At 54.8% G+C, this 23,375-nt stretch overlaps 2 protein-coding genes across 4 annotated transcripts in view; one reads left to right on the forward strand and one right to left on the reverse strand.

The window, feature by feature from the left end:
- Tbc1d16 (TBC1 domain family member 16) overlaps positions 1 to 12,272 on the reverse strand; it is a 72,084-nt gene extending 59,812 nt beyond the window's left edge. For all 3 annotated transcript variants that reach the window (XM_027955566.2, XM_071603909.1, XM_071603908.1), the window contains exon 1: positions 12,200 to 12,272. The gene's annotated coding sequence lies outside the window, so the exon portion shown is untranslated. The remainder of the gene's footprint in view (positions 1 to 12,199) is intronic.
- Positions 12,273 to 12,904: 632 nt separating this feature from the next.
- The window catches only part of Ccdc40 (coiled-coil domain 40 molecular ruler complex subunit), a 35,896-nt gene continuing 25,425 nt past the window's right edge, over positions 12,905 to 23,375 (forward strand). Inside the window, exons 1-7 of the mRNA XM_071603870.1 lie at positions 12,905 to 13,025; positions 14,142 to 14,242; positions 14,728 to 15,201; positions 19,780 to 19,894; positions 20,661 to 20,827; positions 21,581 to 21,668; positions 21,742 to 21,957. Of these exons, the coding sequence (XP_071459971.1) occupies positions 12,905 to 13,025; positions 14,142 to 14,242; positions 14,728 to 15,201; positions 19,780 to 19,894; positions 20,661 to 20,827; positions 21,581 to 21,668; positions 21,742 to 21,957 (1,282 nt within the window). The remainder of the gene's footprint in view (positions 13,026 to 14,141; positions 14,243 to 14,727; positions 15,202 to 19,779; positions 19,895 to 20,660; positions 20,828 to 21,580; positions 21,669 to 21,741; positions 21,958 to 23,375) is intronic.

Here is a 23,375-nt window from a genome sequence, read left to right on the forward strand (position 1 = left end):
CTATTCTAGCAATCTCCGGCGGCCCTGGGCTGCCCTCCCCATCCTGCACCCACCAAAAGGTCCACCACTTTGGCTTCACCGTTGCCAGAGTTCCCAACACCAGCGTCACCTTTGAACGTCACCAGTCCTGGGGGTCAGGACCCAGCCCAGGACCTCACCTCCCAGCCCTGAGCCACGGACATCTCCTCTCAGATCTGGGATAGGGGTCCGTCTAGGGTTCCCATCCGCTTGGTTCCCCTGGCCCAGCCCTTCCCAGCCCTCTCCCTTCCCCAGTGTGGCCGGCAGAACCAAGTCCTCCCTCAGCAGAGCGGCCAGCAAACTCGCTCTGCAAAGGGCCGGGGGAAAGCCTTCCAGCCGGCCAGACCAGGGGTCTCTGCCTGACCACCGACTCCGTCCTGCAGAGTGGCCCGGACGATAAAGCTGAGGTGTGCCGGTGACAGGACCATTACAAACCCTCAGGCCCAGAGTTCTGATGACCCGCACTTCCCAGCCGGTCTCCAGGAAGCCCTCCGGCCACTCCTGGCCGAGGGACCTCCCTCACCCCCTCGGGTCCTCGGTGTCTAAACACGTCGTCGCACACTCTGACCAACGGCGACCAACTCACGGACCTTTTTAAAAACTCACACTAGAAACCGCGTCCTATTTCCCAGTCACCGTCGGAGGACGCTCCTCGTTCTAACAGGGCCTCTGCTGCCCAGAGTAGCCTCAGAATTCAGGAGTCCCTCAGAGTCACAAGCTCAGTTGGCCCGCAGCCAGCTCAGGGCCCCCTGTCCCATCCTGCGTGTTCGCCCTGGGGACAAAGTCCGCACACCCACGTGGCAGCCGCACAATCCGCAGCGGTCTGACTCCGGAACGGCCTCGGTGCCGTGGGTGGATCCATGGGTCCAGCACCGCGCACCCTCCCGGTGGAGCTCAGTCGGCCATAAAGAAGAAGGACGTTCCTCCGTCATCTGAAGGAGAATGGAGGGAGCTGACGTCATGGTCACCCACATAAGCCAAGTTCAGTCAGGCCTTGGGTCTTCTCTCCTCCGCGGAAGTCAGGGAGGGAAAGGAAAAGGGAGACGGAGGCGGACTCATGAAATCGGGGTCAGTGAGTGGAGGAGAGGGCCGGGAGGGAGGGAGGGAGGGAAGGACGTCATCACACTGTGTGCGTGTCACAGTACGTGACAGGAACACACGGCGCACCTACAAAAAGGGGAGGAAAAAAGAATTCCAGGGTCTCAAAAGCCACCGACAAAAGGGTCCCCTTTAGCCCAAATACAAGTCAAATGCATGAAAGATGATATGTCATGAGCTTTGTGATGTTTTGAACAACCAGTAAAAAAAAAAAAAGGGTCCCCTTTCTCAGGCCGGCCACGCCCAGTAGACACAGAACACAAGCTGCGTAGATAGTAGTGACTTTTCTGGTGACACGCCCCGCTGAGGCGGGGTGCAGCCCCTGGGGTCCTCTGCCCTGCGGTGGCACACTCACAGGCCCCGCGGCAAACTGCTCTCATTCAGCTGCTTCCCCAAATCAAACCCGCGCTCAAGTGAGGACGAGCTGCCCCAGGGAGGATAATCAGAAGAAGGTGCTGGAAGGCGTCTCCCAAGCCAGGTTCAGTGCAGGCCGCAGGCTCCCACTCCTGCAGCTGCTCAGTGCGGAAACCCACTCGGAGCCCTCCATCCTCACCCCTCCCGGACACCTGGTGCAAGGACACCCTCCCAGATGGTTCCGGAACAGCGCTGGGGCCTGTGGACAAACCAGGGTGGTCTGTTGAGCATTAGCCAGGAACGTTCATCCTTGTAAGACAATTCTTACCTATTTCTAAACGTACATGCTCTTTCACTTAGATAAAGCCGCTTCCCAACCCCTGCTTGCCAGCAAACAAGGAGAGGAAAACCCGAGAACTTTAAACTTTAAAGACCTTTTTGGGGTTTGAGGCATAGCTCAGAGGTAGAGTGCTCGCCCGGCACGGGCAAGGCCCTGGGGTCCCCAGCACTGAAAAAAGAGCATGAAACACACTCAGAGGTACAAATAGCACATGTCCCTTAAATCACCTGAGCCAGAAACACAGGTGCATCGTCTGCTATGACCTGGGCCTGTCTAAAAATAACGCATAATAAATTAAAACCCCGCTCTGAATCACATCAGTTCTTGCTTTCTGACAAATACATGTTTCCAGGTGTCATGGGTTAAAATGCAATTCCTAAAATTCACTCTAGAAGTGCTAGCCCCCAGGACCTCAGAAGTGACCTTACAGAGAGAGCACTGCAGAGGTGACAGGTTAAAACAAGGTCACTGTGGTGACCCTAAACCACTGCACCTGGCAACCTTGCACAGTGACATTCTAAGACCCACGGGGGAGAACGAGGAGGCAGAGAAGGCCCCGGGACTGTGAGGACAGCGTCTGTAAGCCACGGGGAGGCCTGGAAAAGGAAGGTTCCCCACAGCCCTGGGAAGGTGGCCACGGCCTTGACCTTGACTTCTGGCTTCTGGGACTAGGAGAACAGGCCTGGGTTACCTTGCTACGGCAGCCCTAGGAAACTAAGATCTCATTATTAACATTAAAACTCAGAAGGCAGACACAATAGCACACGCCTATGATCCCAGTGGCTCAGGAGGCTGAGGCAGGAGGATCTCGAGTTTAAAGCCAGCCTCAGCAACTTAGCAAGGCACGGAGCAACTCAGTCAGACCCCGTCTCTAAATAAAATACAAAAAAGGGCTGTGATGTCGCTCAGTGGTTGAGTGCCTCTGAGTTCAATCCTCGGTACCAAAAAAAAAAAAAAAAGAAAAAAGAAAAAAACCTCAAAAGGCTAATCCTGCCCCTTAACAGCTTTGTGCATCACACCAACATACCACTCCTGAGCAACCACAATTGACATTTGGATTCCAAACAGTTGCCATTTAAATAAAAAGCTACATTTTCATCAGCAAATCTTCATCTGCAACTTCACTATTTCCAAAGGATAATTTCTGGAATTCCTGACCAATTCCCCAGGAGGATAAACTGGAGCCCTGACACATAGTCACCAACAGATTTCCAAACAGGTATCAGAATTACCAGGAATTTAAATCTTTGCCAATTTGAGAACTGAAAAACAGTTATCTGTTTGTTTATTTGAGCATATTATCCCATATTTATTAGACATTTGCGTTCATCGTGTAAACTGTCTACTGGCGTGCTTTGCCAATTTTTCTCCTGGGATACTGGAATTTTTATTGCTGTGTAGGAACTCTTTATATAGGAAAGACCATAATCCTCTGCCATAGTTGCTGCATATGTGTGTTTCCTAACTTGATGGTTTCCTTTTAATTGTATTATCCACTTTGAAGAACAAAAGTTCTCAATTTTTCTGCAAATTGACGGTAACTTTTCTTTAGTGATTACTTTTATCACTTCTATACAATATACGGTCATTCCCAAGCCAAAGATCCATTAAACATTGGTCTATATTTTATCTGCTCTTCTAATGGTTTCCATTTTCAATGAACTGCCTTTAATATTTCAAACTTCCTAATTCAAAGTATGCACTTACCTGAAAATGCCTAGAAAGTGTCTATATTGTTTTTATTGTCTACGCGGGTTATCTGTCTGATGAAAACAGGTAAATGCGACAGCTCAACAGAGCCTGGGTGTCGGTTATATAGACCCTTATGGACATCTTTAAAAGAGGGCCCTGGGCTGAGACCAGAGACCTGCCGGTTTACCCACCTGTTGGTCTGCACCCTCAGCCTCTGCCACGCTGCACCCGTGCTCCATGGCTCTGACCTGTCACGCTCCGATGAGAGCAACCGCCCCCACGGCAGGGTTCCCAGGCGGGGCGCAGCGCTGGGGTCCAGCCACCTTCCTCCCCACCCCTACCCCACTTGCAGAAACCCCCAGGACCCCTCCAGCAATCCTACGGCAGCCCCTCCACGTTGCTGAGCAGGTAGCCCACACCATGCACTGCAATCGGCCCCGTGGATGGGCCCTGCAGACCCCACCAGCCAGCGCCCAGCAGTTCCAGGCCCCCGTGCCACAGCTTCCTCCCAAGGGCCCAGGACTGAGCCTCCCCCACGCTGTCCAAACACCTCCCCTGACAGGGGCAACCTGGTAACCTCCTGGGGTCGACCCTGCTGTGCTCCTCTGCGCAATGACACGCTCCTGCCATCGGGGCCGCAAGGCCTGTCTACCCAGGGCCCTGGCACCAGGGCTCCTCATCTCCACCCAGGCCTGCTCACCACACGTCCAGCTCAGGCGTGTCCAAACACACCCTCCCTGCTCCTTGGCCACCCTCCCTCGCTCCACAGTGAGCGTCCCTCCCCCCAGACCACGCTCACACCTCCTGTGCCAAGGAGCGCCCTGGGGACAGTCGGCCAAGCACTGGGCTGGCTCCTTGCTGGGGGTGGGGGACTGCCACTCCACGGCAGTGGTGGCCACATGTGGAGGTCCATCAGGGTCTCAGCTGGGAGTACAAATGAGTTCACCCCACGCTGTCGGAAGAGAGGGAGGAAAAGGGCCCGGCGAACGGCGGCCACCAGGCCAGTCTCAGCCAGCCACGCGGAGCCAGCGAGCTCAGGAGGGAGGCTGCCCCAGCCCACAGCCCACGCAGGGCCTCACACTGCACACAGGCCCCACACCCGGCATGCGGCACACACGTGCACACCACACACACGCACGGTCCACACACACACACACACACACCACATGCACACACGGTCCACACACACACACACACACACATGCACGGTCCATACACACACAACACACACATGCACGGTCTACACACACATACACACACCACACACATGCACGGTCCATACACACACAACACACACATGCACAGTCTACACACACACACACACACACATGCACGGTCTACACACACACACACACACACATGCATGGTCCACACACACACACCACACCACACACACACACACACACACACATGCACGGTCCACACACCACACACAGGCGCGGCACCCTGTGCGCTCAGTTCTCCAACTGCACAAACAATGACACGTCAGCCACCCTCTGGTTCCGGCTCTCTACTGACACCTGCTGTTGGCCCACCGGGTGAAAGAGTGGGGTGCTAGGTGGCTCCAGGGTGGCAGAAGCCTCCCCAGCACAGGGGCCCAGTGCCTGTGGGTCTCAGGGCCAGTGGGCACTGCCTCTGGGGCACAGGCTCTGCAGGATGAAGGAGTGGCCTTCCTGCGGGGGGCACAGCCCTCTCATGGCCCCAGCTCCCCACCCCCAGTCTGTGGTGCCCACCTCCCGGGGCCCTGCAGATCCTGCTGGTCTTATTACCAGGGTCTGGCAGGAATACCTGTCCCTAGGAGCAGGTCACCAGCAGAGTCAGGTGTACCTTCCTCACAGTGAGGGCCGCAGCGGCAGAGAACAGCGCCCGGCTCTCTGGAGACTCCGGCCCCCGCCCGGCCAGGAGCCCCTCTTGGGAACCGTGGCTCTCGTGCTCCGGCTGAGTGGCCCGCCTGGAGCCCAAGTCAGGCTGCCTGGCCCAGAGCCCAGCTGCCCCCTGCTGAGGGGCCCTCGCAGGCCTGGACTGTCCCCGACACAGCTTTGGGTGAGGAAGAAGGGGAGGCTGCAGGAGACCCTGACATCCACAGAGGCAGACGCGGTGGAGCTGAGCACGGTGTCAGGGACTGGGCAGGCACTGGAGGTGGGCGAGAGGACCAGGGCTCACACATGCCGCTCCTGGGCCCTGAGCCTGGCTGCCAGGGCCAGAGTGGTGTGATATGACAGCCTCCAAATGTCCTGTCTCCACTTGCACATGACCTTGAATGAAAGGGAGCAAAGATGACTCTTCCTGGTAGGCAATGAAGCCAGCTTCAGAAAGGGCCCAGCACCAGAGGGTCAAGAGGAGCACCGGGCCCCTTCCGGGCCAGCCGACTGCAACTTACTCTCACACAAGGCCGCAGCAGCAGGGCCCCCAGCCCACCGTGCGCCAGACGGCCTGAACAGACCCGGGCTTTCCAATCTCCAGTAGGGGCCTGTCAGCTGGCTCCAAAGAGCAGCCAAGTCCCCCAGAGCCCCTTGTGACCACCGTTACAATCCTGAGCAGTGAGGCGGACAGCGAGCAGGGACAGGGGTGCCAGCAGGGAGGAACCCGAACCGCTGGTGAGATACATGTTTCTCTGCACGGTCACATCTCCGTCCATACTGCCGGCTGTCCATCCTAAGCCCAGCCTGCGAGACACCTCCCCAGTCCTCCTGTGGCGCTCCGGCTGGAACGCCATCCCGGGGAGGTTCCCAGAGCCTTGTTTTGGTTGGTGCAGAGGAGGGCAATGCCAACTTGGCAGCTGGCACAAAGAACACAGAGATGGAGTGACACCAAGACCCAGACTGTGCCTTGGCTCGGGTGCACAGGAGAAAGTGACAACCAACGACTTCAAAGGGAGCTAAGGTAAAAACGTGAGGCTACTTACAGCATCGGACTGAGCGTGTTACCCATGCTCAATCCTGCGCTGACCACGTGACCACGAGGTAGGGCAGATTTCTGCAAAACAGGCTTCTGTGTAACTGGAAAGCAAAGAACAACCTGACTCCCCACAATAAAGACACTCAGGCCCGAAAACAAAACGTCCTCCAGACTCATTCCTTCCCATTAACCTGCGACTCTGAAACTCAGAACACCCCCAAAGACCACGGATCCCGCCACGCCGCTCAATGGGGAAAGTCACTGGGGAGGAAGGAAGCGGAAGTCAGCCTCAAGAGGCAGAGGTGGCTGGAGCAGGGGCAGCCTGCAGGGAGAGATGCAAGAAGCCGCAAAAGTTCCAGGGAGGTGGGACGTGGGGACAGGGATGGAGGAGGACGGCGAGGGAAGAGACTCAGAGCAGGGCTGGAAGGGTGCAGGCTGCCCCTTGCACTGCCAGGGACAGCAGCAGGCCTGTTGGTACCCACTTGTGTTCCCTTTGTCCCATAGGAGCCACCTGGCCACTGAGACTTCTGTGGGTTGTGTGGTACTGGAGGGTTCCTCCAGCAGTACTTACAGGGGGTTAAGACAATTTTTTATCCAAAAGGCATGGCCCGAGACTGGGTGATGCCTGCCTAGGAAAGGGAACCGCATCACACGTCTTCACCAGAAAACCAGAAATGAGCAAAACACGGATGAAGAAAGAACACAAGAGGCTGCCTCTGGCTTCCTTCAGAAAGCAATCCATTCTGAGTGTATTAGCTTCCAACAGCTGCTGTAACAAATTAGCACAAATCTAGCAGCTTAAAACATGTACTATTCTACAGTCCTGAGGTCAGAAGTCTGGGATGGCTCTCCCTGGGCCAAAATCAAGATTCTGTCAGGGCTGCAGCCTCCTGGAGGCCCAAGGGGGCCAGCTGCTCACTCCCCGCCTCCCAAAGCTACCTTGTCTTAGCCCCTTTAAAGCCAGCAATGGCCGCTGGAGTCTTTCTCACATCTCAGCGCTCTGACAGGGACTCTCTGGCCTCCCTCTTCCACTTTTGAAGATGCCGAGATTCTGCCCAGGTAAACCAGACTCATCTCCCACCTCCAGGTCAGCAACCTAAATCAATCTGCCACCCTAACCCTCATCTGCCACAACCTCACAGTCACAGGTTACTGCACCAGGACACAGACGTCTTGGGAGCCGATTCTTCTGCCCAGCACACCTAGGACCCCAAGAAGGGCTGCTTTCTAACTCGCGGGGAAACCTGGCCCCCACCCACTCACTGGCCATCTAACAGCCCTGCAGGGCTGCTGCCCCTGAGGCAATATGAGGAGGGCCGTGGCCCTGGGGTCCTCTCCAGGGAAGCCTGAAGGGTCAGAGGGCTGCGTGCTTGCAGCCAGGGCTGCCCTGTGAGCTTCCTCCGCCAACAGTCCTGGAGTCCTGTCCTGGTGTGAGAACAGGAAGCTGGGTAAGAGCAAAGGCACCAAAGCCTCTTCCAGAAGCTGTGAAGGAGACCAAGTATCAGGGCAGCCTGCGTCCAGTAGGAGCGTGGCGTAACCCGCCACCTGCCCCGCCCTCCTCTGGGCCAGCAGGTCAGCTGCAGGATGTGGCAGTTGGCAGGACAGATCCGGTCCTGGCACTGCATGGAGCTGGCCGCCCCTGCACAGGGTGGCCACTGCTCCCAGGGGCACCAGGAACGAGTCGTGAGATGAAGCCCACAGGAAAGAGTCGTGAGATGAAGCCCACAGCTGAATGCTCCCCTGGCCTTGTCAGTGTCACACCGCTCCAAAGCCAAATGCCCTGAGCTCAGGTCACCTGCCATGTACCCAAAAACCAGTTCATCTGCTTTGCCCTCCAAGTCCAAGTAACAAAGAGCAGGAAGAGGCGCTCGCTGCCTTATCCAACAGCCAGACGCGCACAGATGAGGGTCGTTTTCCTCTGTAAAACTGCCCAACACACCTGGGACTGGCCTCAGCGCCCCCGCCCAGGGCTGTCCGTCCCCCACGTACCACCGTCTTCGGGGAACACAGCTTGAAGGGAAAGGCCCTAGCAGTGCTGCAGGCAGCCACGTCGGCACCCGGATCGTGGGCAACGCAATTTGGGAATCTGGGCCCCCTCCAGTTCCATCACTCCGGTGAGCCCCTGGAAGTGGACACAACTTGTCCTCTCGGTGGCATCTGTTCAGGTAGGGGTTAGTGCAGAGGAGAACCCTGTTTGTGCACACACAGCCCACCGTCGGGGCTCACATGGGAAAGGATGCAGCCTCAGAAGCCCCCGAGAGGAGTGAGAGCAGGTGGCGGCTGTCCTCAGAGGGAAGGAACTAGGGTGCAGGTACAGGCTCCTGGAGCCACTTGCCACATGGGAAAGGACTTTGGAGAGGTGGCATGACAGCCAACCAAAGGAGGCTGGGGAAGCTGTGCTCCTCCAACCGTCCAACTGTCACGCCAAGTACTGCCACTCCCTGGAAAACCCCAAAGCCGGGCCTCCAGGACAGACCATCTGCCTTGGTGCCCCTCGACTGCAAACACAAGCATCCCATGCCCCCAAAGAGCCCAGGCCGTCAGGCCAGGGAGGGGCTGGGGCCAAGGAAGGACCCAACCAAAAGGTAAGAAGGGTGTAAATGCAGGCAGGAGACCAATGAATCCGGCGGGGTTGGCTACATCCACACTGCACCCAGGACACTCGCTCCTAAAGGCTCACGCTGTCTTTGCTAAGGTACCAGCGGACACACCACAAAGCAAAACCGAAATGGGAAGACCACACAGACAACACCACAAACACAGCCAACACTGCTCGCACAGAGAACAGGTGAGAGTGGCCCACAACATCTGTCAGGTTGCCCGGTCCCCTCACTTCCAGAACACTAGGGAGTGGTGACATCCCATCAGACCACTGACCCGGGTCCTTCGGCGTGGGTACACCAGCCCATGATAAACCAAGCATGCAAGCTGGCACCCACAGACGAGCCTTCTCCAAGGGCCAATCCAGAAAGGCCGTGGAAATAATACTGCCACATTTCTATTAGCAAGTCCACGCAGGTCATTTTTTATGTGCGCCGACTATAAACACCTGTATACAGTCAGAGTCCAAGACTCAGCAGAGAAGGACAGGCTGCGCTGACCAGACAGTGGATATGGGTTCTTCCTGTTTCTTTCCTTGTACTGTCTGTCTGGTGGAAGTTACTTGAGCAGAGATGGGGCTCTGTCCCCCTGTGGCCTGATTTCTCTCATCCTTAGAGGATGAATATGTAGGTTCCCAAGACAGAAAAGGATGCACTCAGAGCAGATCTCACCAGATGGCTCATAACAGCCGACTTATTACAGATGTTAGACCAGGTGTCCCAGGGATAAATAGCACTAAGAACACCAGTGCAGTCAAAAAGAGGGAGAGAGACCCTCAGCGTTTGGGGAAGAAGAGTACAAACGTGTGTTTTCTTTCTTGTGCGCTGGCCTCATCGACTACATGGGCATAATACAAACAATGACACCAACCCCCTCACTTCAAACCCTTCCCATTCAAGGGCTCTCCTCCCCCACACCTTAATATTATATGAAAATAAGTAGCTAGTCCTACCAGAATAGAATCAGGCCTGTGGATAAAACCAGGTACCAGGAAGGGACAGCCTAAAATTCTATAGGAGATTTGTGTTACCAGGCAACCTGGTCCGACCTGGTGCCCAGAAGAGCCTGTGGGACACAGACCCAGCCAAGTTACAAAGACAAGACTGAAAACAGAGTTAAATGCTGAATCTCACATCTGCCCCAAATCAGCTTTCCCCTTGACGAAGCACACGGACAAGAAGTCAGAAAAACAAAACCACAATGTTTTTACAGTCCAGCTAAATCTGAAAAATCCAAATGTCGGCCATTGATAATGATTTAAAATGGGAACAGGCATCTACTGTATGTCAGGCACTCTGTGCTCTCCATAACCCTTGCAAGCCTTTGAAGTAGGTGGTATTATTACCATTGTACAGATGGGAAACTGAGACAGGAGAATTAAGTGAGGGCCAGATGGCAGGGTTATTTGAACCCAGAAGTCTATTTTTGGAGGCTATGTTCTTAATCATTGCACTTGGCCACCCAAAACTGGGGGCAGAGGGACCAACGCAATTGTAGGCAGGTTGCAAACTCCACACCTATCTTCTCCAATGCCTTCACACCGAACCCTGGAAGGCTCTTTGCGGACTAAAGTGAACTGGGACTAGCAGCTGGCAATGACATGACATGTGCCTTGCTTCCCTGCATCTTTATGAATCACTTGGCAAAGTGTGCCTGTGGACGGGGAGGCCAGCTGCAGGAGGGGGGGCTCTGGGTTTTCTGGAGCTGGAACATCCTGCACTGAGGTACGGGGGTCACTCCACAAACATGGAGAAGTTACTTCTCCAAGGCTCAGTGTTCCTACATAAAATGGTGACAAACCACAGCCTGGCCCATGGGTTTATTTTGTGGGTTCAGTGAATTCATGTATAATAATCAGGAGCCACCCACACGACCACAATAATTGCTAGCAGATTAAACAATTCCACTAAAAAGAACTTTCCTTAGCTGTATTCCGAGACTCTGCTCACTATGAACATAGAACATGCTAAAAAAAAAAAAAAAAAATGAGCTACAAAAAATGCAATAACTGCACTCAGGCAACACGGGCCGTCCATGCAGACGGCCACGGGAGAACGCTGAAGTTAACACTCAGGGTACTGCGCCCCTTGACAAGGCTTTATCTGCAAAAGCTTTCATGGTTCCTGAAAGTGTTTAATATTCACATCTTTTAATGTTAATGTTTCTAATGAGGAATTTCTAAAACTAACACAGATTTTTTTTTTTTTTTTTAAGTTCTTTAATCAGTTGGTGGCAGATTTGGAATGGAATTCCCCAGCCTCCAGGTCTCTGAAGCACACTCTGACAACCGGTGCCTTTCCTTTCAGATGAAGAAGGCATAGGGTGGTTTCAGGATGCAAAGCAGGAAGATCCTTAGGATCTAGTAACAGCCGGTCAGTCAGCCCAACCTGGCCAAGGGCCTTAACCCAGGCAGTAAAACAAACTCTACAAGGAATGAGGGACTAACTTCCACTGTGTCCTTCCTACTCCTATTTCTGAACGACTCTGAACTAGAATGTGGCCAACATATGACACCAACTTCCGAGTGTGGGAATAACAGGATTTCAAGATTCACCACCTTCTGGCAAGGTTCCTTAGGTTATTTTTAACAATCCTAAATTAATTTTTTTTCATTTTTCTTTCTTTCTTTTTCTTTTTCTTTCTTTTTTTATTTTTTGTTTGTTTGTTTGTTTAAGGAAAGAATAGGCAGAAGAGCCCAGATCAAAAAGAAGTGAGTACCCTGACATGTGGATCTTGAACAGCCCAGTCCACCCACCTACAGGCCCGAAATGCTAAGACAGCGCGGGCCTGGAGTGGAGGGCACCTCGGGGCCAGTGTCGCCAGCGCCGGCACCCCGCGAGTTCCCATTGGCACGCACTGCCGATCAAGCCAGACAAAGAACGCAAGTTCCCGGGCCCACGACTCCAGACCGCTGGGACCGAGTCGCCCGGAATTAGGCCCGCGGCCAGCCCAGGGAGCCCCACTCGCCTTGGAGGGAGGCCCCGGGGTGCGTCTGGCGCGATCCCGGGTCCTGCCGCAAGGACCCCGCTCCCGCTCGCGCTCCGCTTGCCTCCGGCTGCGGCCGGCCCCCGGCCCCTCCCGGCTGCAGGCCCGCACCCCCCGCGCGCCCCACCCCAGCTCCGCCGAGCGGCGCCGCCGCGTCCCGAGCGGGCCCAGCTGCCCCCGCCCTCGCGGCTCCGGCCTGGCCGCGATACTCACCCGGGTCGCGCCGCGGGGGCCGGATTCGCGCCGGCTCCGGGAGCCGCCACCGCCGCCGTCGCTGCCGCCGCCAGTGAGGCGCGGTAGGGCGGGGACGCGTGGCGAGGCCCGGCCCCCGGCCCGCCCCGGCCTCCGCCCAGGCCCTCCCGGACCGCCCCCGGGTCTCCGCCCCCAGTCCCCCGCCCTCCTGCCGCCCCCAGCCTCGGGGTCTGGCCCTCGCCGGGCCGCGCACTTCCAGCCTCGCCGCCGGCTCTCGTCCCGGGGACGCTGCCCTTTAAGGGAGCGCCGCCGCCTCGCGGAGAGGCGAGGTCCCTCGGGCGCTCCCCGTGTGCGCTCGCCTCCCCCAGCGCCTTCTGCCTTTCTATTTTTCGTACTCGGGGGTAGGAAGGAAGGACACCCTCCGGGAAGCGCTGGGCATCCTTGCTTGGCCAAGGGTTCCTCTCAGGACTCTGGGAAGAGGGCGCCCGAGCCCCCAACGCGGGAGATGGAAAGGCGGAGTCCCCAACCCCTGGCGCCCCGACCCAGCCTGCCACCCTCGGGGCCCACAGCCGTTAGGTCCCCGCACATCAGAGAGGCCCAGCTGGACGCCCGTTACGCTACGGAAACTGAGCCCGGGCGGCGCAAAGCTCGGACGCGGCGGTGGAAGACCAGATTGACGCTTTAATGTACACTTTTGGTGTGCTCCACGTGCACACGGATAGCTCAATGGCCGCGCCGCCCTGCGCGGGGCTCGGCCCCCGCGCCCCCGCGCGGTCCCGGCCCCGCCGGATGTTGACGGCGTCGCCTAGCAACACGAGATGGCGGAGCCGGGCGACCAGGCTGAAGGGTAAGCGGGGCCAAGGGGGCCGCCGGCCAGGGAGCAGCCCACCGCGCTCGTCCGCAGTTCACGCCGGGGTGGCCTCGCGTCGCCCCCTTCGCTCTCTTGCTCCTTTCCTCCCACTCTGTCCCTTCTCCCCACTCCCGGGGCTTTACCGACCCTCCGCGTCGGCCGCCCGCCCCTGCCCCTCTCCCTTCTCACCTCCAGTCCTTTGTCCTCCCCTACCCTCCCTCTTCCCCTACTCCAAGCGCTTTCCTCGCCTGAAGACCCCGGACTCGCGCGCCCCGCAGTAACCATGGCAACCACTGCGCTGCTGGGCTCTCGGGGCTGCGGAGTAGGGATCCCGTCCATGGGATGCTGGGGACACTTCTTGTGACAGGAACCTTAGCAGTCTCTCGCCTCTCTCCTGCAAGGACGGATTCCCAGTCACAGGCTGGGGGGAGACAGGCGGTCCCCAAATGTCAGCTCTGCCTGGGGCCCAGCGCTTTCCCTGAGCGCACCTAGAGGGGCGTTAGGTAAAGACGCACGCTGCCAACCCTGCACTCTGCTATGCTTTATGTAAAAGGACAAACCCGATTTTAAAGAATCTGGACTTTTTGCGTAGACACCTCCGTACTGCTTCTTGTTTTGAAAAAGGGTAGGTCCTCTATGAACTGATGGAACAATGTCCAGGTTGAGCCGAAAGAGAAGACTGAAGTAAAACAATACATGCAGCACGCTCTAAGGGGTGGGGCGGGGTTTCGGGCTAAATGCATAGGAAAAAATCTGAAGGAATACAATTGTGTCCTAAATCGCCTCCTATTACCAGTGGTTATCTTGGGAAGGACGGGAAATCACAGCGGTTGTCGTTGTTTGTCCACAAGTATCTATATTGATTTGCTTTTAAAAGATTAGGTTTTAATTTTTAAAAAACATAATAGTTTAAATGTAAATCATAATGTTCTTGTTCTACGTAAACATTGGGAAGCTGACAAAGAGTCTTTGGGGCTTCTGACCTTTTTGGTGCAATTTTTTGTGCTTTGTATTTACTGTCCCCAGTGTTGTCCCAGACACAGTATAGTCAAGGTGACCTTTCTGCAGTGCTCCTTTGATGTTTGGGTCATTGTGTTTTCCACTCATGCTCAGAGCTCTTGGCACCTGGAACACCTAGCAAGTGTGATCTAATGATGGGCAAAGTCCTGGCTGAGAGCCTAGGCAATAAGCTGACCTACAGAATTCAGGAGGGGGTACATGCCAACTGTGGGACTGTTTCCCTAAAACAGGTCTCACCCGGAAGGCGGATTGGCTTCTGGAGGAGAGGAGACACAGGAAACAGAAGTCCAAGCGGTAAAGTTCCCTCTGGGAAGAGTTGTTCTGGGCTTGTGTTCACCAGGAGGTAAGGGGCGAACTTGCTGGCCTCAGTTGTGTAAGGGTCCTTTCACCTGGCACGGGGGCACACTCAGTTCAGTTACAGGAAAACTGGTTTTCCTTCCACTTCATTTTAAAGGGCCTGCAATCAGCCAAGATATCCAGCTCTGGGATTGCCCTGAGTTTTCCAAGACTCATTTCCTGTAATGAAGTTGAGAGCATGGAGGCAAAACCAAGAGAGTAGACCCAGCTTGAGACCGTCTTAGTGATGGGAGGCATGTGAAGGCATTTCCCGACTGAGCACAGCCCCTCCCAAGACCCTTTATACTTTGATCCTTGCTTTTTCCCTGCCATCCCATTATAGGAATCACCACCGCTAGAGAACAATGACCAGATAAGCAAACAGGCGGAGGGTGCCTCGGAAGAGCAAATCACCACTGAAGGCGGAGGGGAAGTGGGAGGGGAAGGCTCAGATGAGGAGGACATCGCTGAGGATGAGGAAGAGTCCACGGAAGGACAAGTTGCTGTTGAAGATAACGCCGAGGAGGAAGACCTGCCCGTTGGGGAAATCGTACCCTTTTCTAATGTGGAAGTCACAATGGTTGAAAGACGAATCAGCTCTGCACAGTCCATTCATTCAGATGCCAACCTTCAGGAAGAGCCGGAAGATGGAAATGGCCCTGAACATCTGCAGGAAAGCGTTGAAGATTCCTATCAAGAAGCCGTTGAGCCATCTGAATCAAAAGGGGCCATCTCCAGAGAGCCCAGTCTGCAGCAAGTCGCAGGCCCATCTGAGCAAACGGGCCCAGGTGCTTCTGAACCCACAGAGGACAGCTTGGTGAGTAGCCCTGGGTTCTATTTTGTGAAAACGTCTTACTGCCCCTGTGGCTCATCACCCTATGTAAACAGCTTAAAGACACACTATAACCCAAACTGCAACCCCTGTTAGGATTCCGAAGCAAATTAAGCTTCAGAACCTACTAGCCTATTCCAGGAGATCCTAGACCTCAGTGCTCCCACACCCACAGTGGTTGACCTTCAAAGCCACCCTCCACATCAGGACATCCAGAGCAACATGAGCCAGGATGCTGGCCACAAGTCACAGGGCTCATGTGCTCATTTCAAGAGCATTTGAGATCTGGCTGGTGAGACAGAGAAACTCAATTTCTTATTTTAATAAATTCCAGTTAATTTACATTTAAATGGCCACCTACTGCTAGGGGCTAACATATTGGACAGTGCAGTTCTAGGTGAAAAATAATGAGAATAGTTACATCCTCATTTTTTTTAGACAATTACCAACTTACAGGAAAAAATAATGTTACAATATAAGGCACATTTTATTTCCTCAGGCATTCAAAAGTAAGTTGCTGACCTGTACACGATCATCTCTGAATGATTTTATGTGTTTCCCACAAATAACCATTGAAATCTGAAAATTGAGAGCAGGGGTGTAGCTCAACAGTAGTGCTGGTCTAATATGCTCAAGGCCCTGAGTTCCTTCCCCAGCAGTAAAAATAATAATAATAATAATAATAATAATAATCCGGAAATTGTGTTGCTACATGATCAAATAAGTTTCAGCCTCATTCACATTTCACCTGATGCCCCAGTAACGACTTTTCTAGCAGGGAGGTCCTGTTCGGAATCACACATTGCCTTGACTCTCACATCCCTTTCATCTTCTCTCTCTGTCCATTGATGACATTGACCTTGTGAAGACCAAGGACAGTTTCCTTGTACAATATCCCCACTGGGATTTGCCTGGGTTTTCCCATGAGGAGGTTTGGGTGACCATCTCTGGCAGGGACACCACAGAGGTGGTGCCCTGCTGTCCACTGCAACAACCAGGCAAGGCCAGGTCCAATACCCTAGTTGACCATGTTCATTTTAACCACTTGAATGAAAAGTGCCAGGCTTCCTCATTGTGAAGTCAGTCTTTAATCTTTGCATTTAATAAAGTACCTTCATGGGAAGGTACTTTTTATTGCAATATGAAAATGAATGTGTATTTAGAATGAGAAAAAAATCACAACAGATTACTACCATTTATTCAGGACTTATTTCTCTTGGGTATTGTATACAGGTGTTGCACACCTTTTGCCAGAGTTGTCCCTAAATGTTTCTTTTTTTTTTTTTTCAACTCTATTGTAAAGGGATTACAATGATTTGTTGCTGGTTTACAGAAATACAATTGATTTTTCTTTATTATCCTTACATTCTGCAAGGTTGCTCAACTCCCTTGTTAGGAGAATCCATAAGTTGTGGTTTTTTTTTTTCCCCCAGAGATGATCCCATCTTCTGAGAATAAAGGCAGTTACTGTCTTCCTTTTCAATGTGGACACCTTTTATTTCCTTTTCTTGCCTGATTGCATTGGCTAGACCCGCGAGCACAATGCTGATTATCTGGGGTGAAAGTGGACATCCTTGTCTTGTTCCTGATCGCCTGTGGAAATCTTTCAGTTTTTCACTGGTTTTTTTGTAGATGCTTTTTATCAGGTTGTTGTTAGAGTTTGGATGTGAGGTGTCTCCAAAATGCTTCTGTGAATGCAGAGATATTCAGAGGTGCAATGATTGGACTTTAAGAGCTGTAACCTAATCAGTTTATCCTAGTTTGAATGGACTGGCTAGGTGGTCCTGTTGGCAGGTGCGGTGTAGCTGGAGAAGGAGGGTCACGGAGACGTGCTCTCTGTCTGTCTGTCTCTCTCTCTGCTTCCTGATGGCCAGGAGCTCACAGATTTCTCCCACCACCATTCCCTTTTGCCATGATGTTCTGCTTTGGGCTCAGGGCAATGGAGTTGGCTGACCGTGGACTGAGACCACTGAAACCATGAGGCCAAATAAACTTTGCCTCCTCCGAGTCGTTCTTTTTTAGCTGTAGTTGGACACAAGACCTTTATTTTATTTATTTTTATTTTCATGTGGTGCTGAGGATCGAACTCAGGACCTCCCACGTGCTAGGCGAGCACTCTACCGCTGAGCCACGGCCCAGCCCCTCTGTGAGCTGTTCTTGTCTGGTATTTTGGTCACATGACACAAAGCTTTTGGACATACAGGTTGGGGGCAGGTCCCTTCATCCCTAGTTTGTAGGGTGTTAGGGTGTTTTGCTTTGTCTGTCGTAAGTGTTGGATTCTCTCACATTCTTTGTGTGTCTGTGGAGAAGATTGTGTGGTGTTGGTCTTTCTTAGCTTTTGTTTATTTATCTGTCTGTTTTTTTATTTGCGGTACTGGGGATGGAACCCAGGGCCTCGCGCTTGCTAAGGCCTCTGCCACTCCCTACACACCCCGCCCCCTTTTTCCATTTTTAGGTTTTTAATCTAGTAGATTATACTGATTGGGAGCCTCACCCCCAGGCCCCTTAGTGGACTTACCAGTGTCTTCGACACCCCCCATATGACCCACCTCCCACTCCACTGCGTCTCCTTGCCCCTCCCCTGGCCTCCCCACCATCCTTGAGCTGTGAAACCTGCCCTAGGAGGAAGGCCGGCCTCACCACTTGTGTTGGTTCTGAGCTGGGGGCCTCAGCCCCAGCCCGCAGCCTCTTTCCTGGCCTTAGGGCTGGGTTGGTTCTGGAAGTGGAGGCGGGGGGGGGGGGGAGCGCAGCACTCGGACTCTGTGCTGTGCCTTGATGTCACCTGTCCTGACAGCAGCCCTGCAGGAGCCACCATTCCCCCATAGTACAGGTGGAGGCCTCCTTGCCCGGGCCAGGCCAGCCTCCCTGCAGACAGCAGCTCTTGCTCCGAGGGAAGCCGCCATCCCCCCCTCCCCCCTTCCCCCCTCCCCCCATCCCGTGAAACCTGAGATTCAGTAACCCTGGAGAATCACAGCACTCAATATTTGATGAGCCTCAATTAAGCTTAATGATGACAAGTGACAAATGCGTGATGAAGCCGCCTTTAGGAGCTGGACGTCAGTGAGCGCGGGCCTCTGTGGGTGATCTACGCAGCACTTCTTGCACTGTAGACCCTATTTGCACCCTTGGGCCCAGTTTCCGGAAAATTCACGGGGATGCAGTTTCCAAATAGGATCGACCAGAAGATCAGAGACAAACCCCGAGAGAGCCCCACTCCCCTCCCTCCTGCTGGCTCCCTCTTGGGAGAAAATAGGATGATGAGTGGACCCTGTGGGGTCCAACCGTGTGTGTGTGGACGTCACTGGCTTCTCATTAGGAGAAGCCCATTCTGGACACTCTGGAGATAGGCTCTGGCCACTGCACCTCCATAATGTCACTGTGGCTCTGGATGCTGCTGGGACAGTTCCTAGGGCTGGGGTGCAGCTCGGTGTGAGAGCGCCCACCTGGCTGAGTGAGGCCCTGGGTTCCTCCGTATCACTGCAGGAAAAAGAAAAAGTGGGGAGAGGAGGAGGGGGGAGCATCAGGAGAGGGACGGCACAGGCTGACAACTGGGACTCCAGCCTCTGCACAAACTTGGGTGAGCACTTCAGCTGCCACAGGCTGTTCTCCCTGTGGGTCATGGGGAGGGCCAGGGGGAGCGGATACGAGGGATCACTGTGAGCCGCGGCCAGTATTCACCATTCAGCGGCAGCAGCGATGATGTCCATAATGATAATTGCTCTTTAAAAGCCAAACAGCCCCAGCACCACGGAAAAAGACAGATAATAAAAGCCAAAGCAGAACCAGGTGTTTATGCCAAGGGAAGATATTTTATTATAAAATTCTTATAAAGATGAGTGGTTTGAAAGAAGAAAGAAGCCCTTGATGGCTGTGGAGACTTTCCAGCATGCTCAGGACAGGGGTCCCCCCCACAGGCAGACGGGCATTCAGAGTGAAGAATCCGCCCGTGTCCACACACCCTTGTGCAGATACTTAGCTGTAGGTCCGGACCAACAAAGACCTTTCCCAGAATCCCTAAGGCAAGGGCTGGGTGTTTTCTATCTTGGCCATTTGCAAAAGCCAAATAACCTTCATGTCCAATTTTCTACTGCTTTCACAACTACGTTGCATTTGAACAACGTAATGAACCAAAATCAAATAACCTCCCTGTTGTGACTGAGTCCTTGTATTAATCAGCTTTTCATCACTATAATGAAATGCCTGACCCAGGCTCCTTATGAATAAGAAGAGGTTTATTTAGCTCAGAGTTTTAGAGGCTGAAAGTCCACACAGCGTAGCACAGGCTCTGTGGGAGGGCCACCCTTGGCATGGATAGCTGTGGTGGGAAGGCGTGCAGGCGTAAGCAGAAGGAATGGAGGGGCCAATCCATGAGAACCGCTCAAAGGGTCCCATGAGAACCTCCTCAGGGCACCCCCAGTGATGCAAGGACCTCCCACCAGGCCGGTCCCATCACAGTAGCCACATCCAGGGACACGCCTCTGCTCACGGAGCCCTTGTGGAGACTCAGACCACATCCCAGTCACACCAGCCCTCGCTGATTTGTTTTGACTGTTCTTGCCACAGACGGAAGCACAGAAAGACGCCCCACAGAAGGCCTTTCCCATGGGGACCCAACACCACGTCAGACTGAGCCTGGAGTACATCGCAGAGGAGCTTCCCCAGAGCACTCAGGAGCCAGGTGGGGCAGCGCCTGGGGCCGTCCTTGTTTCCTACCCTGGGGACTAAAGAAAGTCGTCCTCAGTAGAAGCAGCACTCACCAGCATTCCTCTGTTCTACTCAGTCCTTACTCTAACCCGCAGAGTAGGAACCAGGCTCCAAGCACCCCAGGAGCCAGTCAGTGATTTATCCAAGTCAGCGGCAGGATGGGGTCTTCATGCAGAGCCCGAGAGGCCCCACCCCAGTCCCTGCCTCCTGGTCCCTGGGGAGGAGCCCTGGCCCCAGCGTTGTGCTGCCTGGCAAAGGCCTGCCAGGAGGGCCCGCGTTTTCACCTGGCTGTGGCAGCCCTGTGTGGGCATGGGGGCCAGATGGCAAGGTGCTTACTCCCCAGGGAACACCTGCCCACGAGCCCTCACACTGTGCACAAACGACCCGAGAACAGCACCTGTCTAATCCCGTAAAAAACAGAGCAGGCCTCTCCCCCACCAGAGAGAGATGCTGTTCCCAGAGCCTCCTTCATCACTTCCCTGCTTTTTCAATCTTGCCAGCTGTTCCTCATTTAAAGAAAGCTCACCTCCAGGTCACCAGCAACACCCGCTTCTGGTCACTCGGGACACCGGGGCTTCTAGGAACAGGGACCGTGAACCACCTCTGAACCCTGAGCCTTGGTGGGGTGGCTTTCCCTTCTCTTTTTCATTGTGCCCCACGGTGGGGGCAGCTTTGCGGCTGCCTCCCTCAGAATACGATGTTTAGACCTCTTTCCAGCAACATTCTGGTTCCTCCCACAGAGGAGGGGCCCCAGGCAGGACCTCGGGAGGAACCCCTGACGGCCTTCCTGGACCGGATCCAACAACTGACCTCGGAGGAAGAGGCCCTGGAGGACAGAATCGAGTCCGACGAGAGTGAAGAGGCTGAAGAAGAGGCATCCCAACTGGTGGTTCTGGACCCTGAGCACGTAAGAAACGCTCCTGGGCTTTGCTCCCACTCTCCACGGGGGAAGAACGGCGTAGGCCTCGGACCCCCTGTGCTGTGTCGGTCTCACCTGCTCCCGAACGGTCAGCTGCACTTTGGGCCCACTTGGCAACAGCACTTTTCTTTTAGATGAGTGCACCTTTCCAGCCCAACCCTAACACTTGGGGCAGACCACGCTGGGGCAGACCACTTGGGGGCGGCCACCCTGGACATGCAGGTGCTGAACAGGCCCCTGACCTCCACCCTCCCTTGCCAGGAGCACCCCCTTCCTTGTGACACCCAAAAATGTCTCAGACTGTGCTGAAGGGCTGTGCTGGGGGCAGAATCACCCGGCCGAGAGTCACTGCCCTGAGTGCCCCAACCAGCTTGTAGTTCCTTGTCCCAGCCCCTGGCAGAAAAAAAGGGAATTTTGATTTTTGTAACCCATTTAGAAAGTTGTGATGCTCCAGGCAGCCGGAGGAAGGAGCGGGGTGCCCTGGGAAGTTCTTTGCCCATACCCCTGAGGCTGGCACCCTGGCCACTGGTCATACCACCACCCGCCCCAGGGAACACTAGGAAGGCCACCACAGCTCACTACCCTTTTGCCATTCGGTTCTGCAGTGCTCATCCAGTAGGACGCCGGGGCAGGAAGTGGGGCGCACGGCCATCTCTGTGCCCCCGCGCATGCACAGGAGGGAGGTGGGTGTCCCTGGACTAGGCCCTGCCGTCACTGGCACACGCTTTTCCATTGTCTTAGCCTCTGATGGTCAGGTTCCAGGCTGCCCTGAAGAGCTACCTTACCCGACAGATAGACAAGTTGAGGCTGGAACTTCAAGAGCTGGTGCGTATGGGTCCCGTCTCCCACCCAGGCTGGGCGCCGGCATCCCGTGACCCTGTTTCTCTCTGCGGCGCAGGAAGTGGCCACCAAGCAAAGCCACGCCCAGCGGCAGGAGCTGGGCGTCAATCTCTATGGAGTCCAGCAGCACCTAGCCCGCCTGCAGATGCAGCTGGAGAAGAGCCATGACCGCCACTCGGTGGCCGCGTGTGAGAGGAGGCAGCAGGAGGAGGAGCTGCGGGAGGCGCGCGCGCTCTACAACAAGACCAACGCGGCCGCCAACCAGGAGCGCAAAAAGCGTAAGGCGCCTGCGCCACGTGTGCGTCCCCTCCCCTCCCCGTGCCGTGGTGGGTATCCAGCCCTTCCAACTACTTGTTTTTTAAAATGACCCGCGGGACAGCCATCAAAGCCAAACGTGTGTGGGCATCGTGGAGGGGTTCCTGGTTTGTTTGTTTTTTAAAGGAAGACCCATAAATTTCTTTTTAAAAATCGGGCAAACCCTAAAACTGATAATAGTTCAGTAATCAGAGGTGGAGACTCAAAAACATGGGGATGGTGGGGTCTACCGAGGTCGGGTCCCAAGGAAGCTCAGAGCAGAGAGGGTAGGTAGGGTTTCATTCCCGGACGAGGCCATGCTGAAGACGCAAAGGCTGGTCCCCGCAGCCCCGCAGCCAGGGATGGGGCAGCCTGATGGGAAACCAGGTAGCGGTGGCTCCGGGAGCCAGGGGAGCAGTGGCAAGGCCTGAAGCACTCCTGGTCCTGCACAGAGGGCACAGGGACGGTGAGCAGTGGCCTCCTCTTGTGGTCACTGGGAGTCAAGTCCCCAACTTTCTTTGTCAACACTACACTAATGTAACAGGGAAATAGCCTAAAAAAAATCTGGAAGAAAATAGCACCTTAGGTATATCCACCTGTTCTGGAAAGAAATACTTTGAGCCCTGAGAATTCAGGAGGGGTTTCCAGACCTTTCCAGGTCCAGGTCTGTGGTTCTGCCGGAGAGTCCGTGGGGCCATCAGCAATGGGCAGAGTTTGTTTGACTCATGGTTCTGGAGACTGGGAGCTCCGGGATCGAGGGCCCGCACCTGTGGAGTGCAGCATCCCACAGCAGCAGAGCAGAGGGGAGAGAGCAGGAGAGTGGGCCTGGCACCCCCCAGCCCTTCATGAGTGGCAGGAATGCGTCAGGAGTGGGTCCTGGTGACCGGAACACCCCACCACCCCTGGTGCCTTGGAGGTCACATTTCCAGCATGTACTCTTGAAGGACACATTCAGACCATAGCATTTATCAAAAATCTCTCCTCGTTACCTCCAAATCAACCCAAAACACAAAACGGAAGGCGACAGCCACACTGAAGCCAAGGAGCCACGTCTGGACTGTAGTGGAACTTGAAGGGGGACACTTGTCCCCACCTCACCCCCACAGTGAGCCAGGTACCATGGAGCTGGCCAGCTCCTCTCTGCCGCAGCCCTTCTGGAAACAGCCAGACACCTGTGGGGACCTCATGTGATGAGGGCAGGAACAGAAGCCACTCAGCCTGGCAGGGATGGCCGCGGTCAGCACACTTTTATCCTTCTCAGCTCCAAAAACTCCGTTACAGTTGTAGCCCTGGCCACAGGGCTGCTGCCAATGCACTGGCCCTTAGGTGACACCTGGTGCTTGGCCCCTCCTGAATGCCCTTGTCACCTACCTCAGCCACTAAACCTTCCCATCAAAACACG

This window comes from Marmota flaviventris, chromosome 17, assembly GCF_047511675.1.
Source record: "Marmota flaviventris isolate mMarFla1 chromosome 17, mMarFla1.hap1, whole genome shotgun sequence".
NCBI lineage: Eukaryota > Metazoa > Chordata > Mammalia > Rodentia > Sciuridae > Marmota > Marmota flaviventris.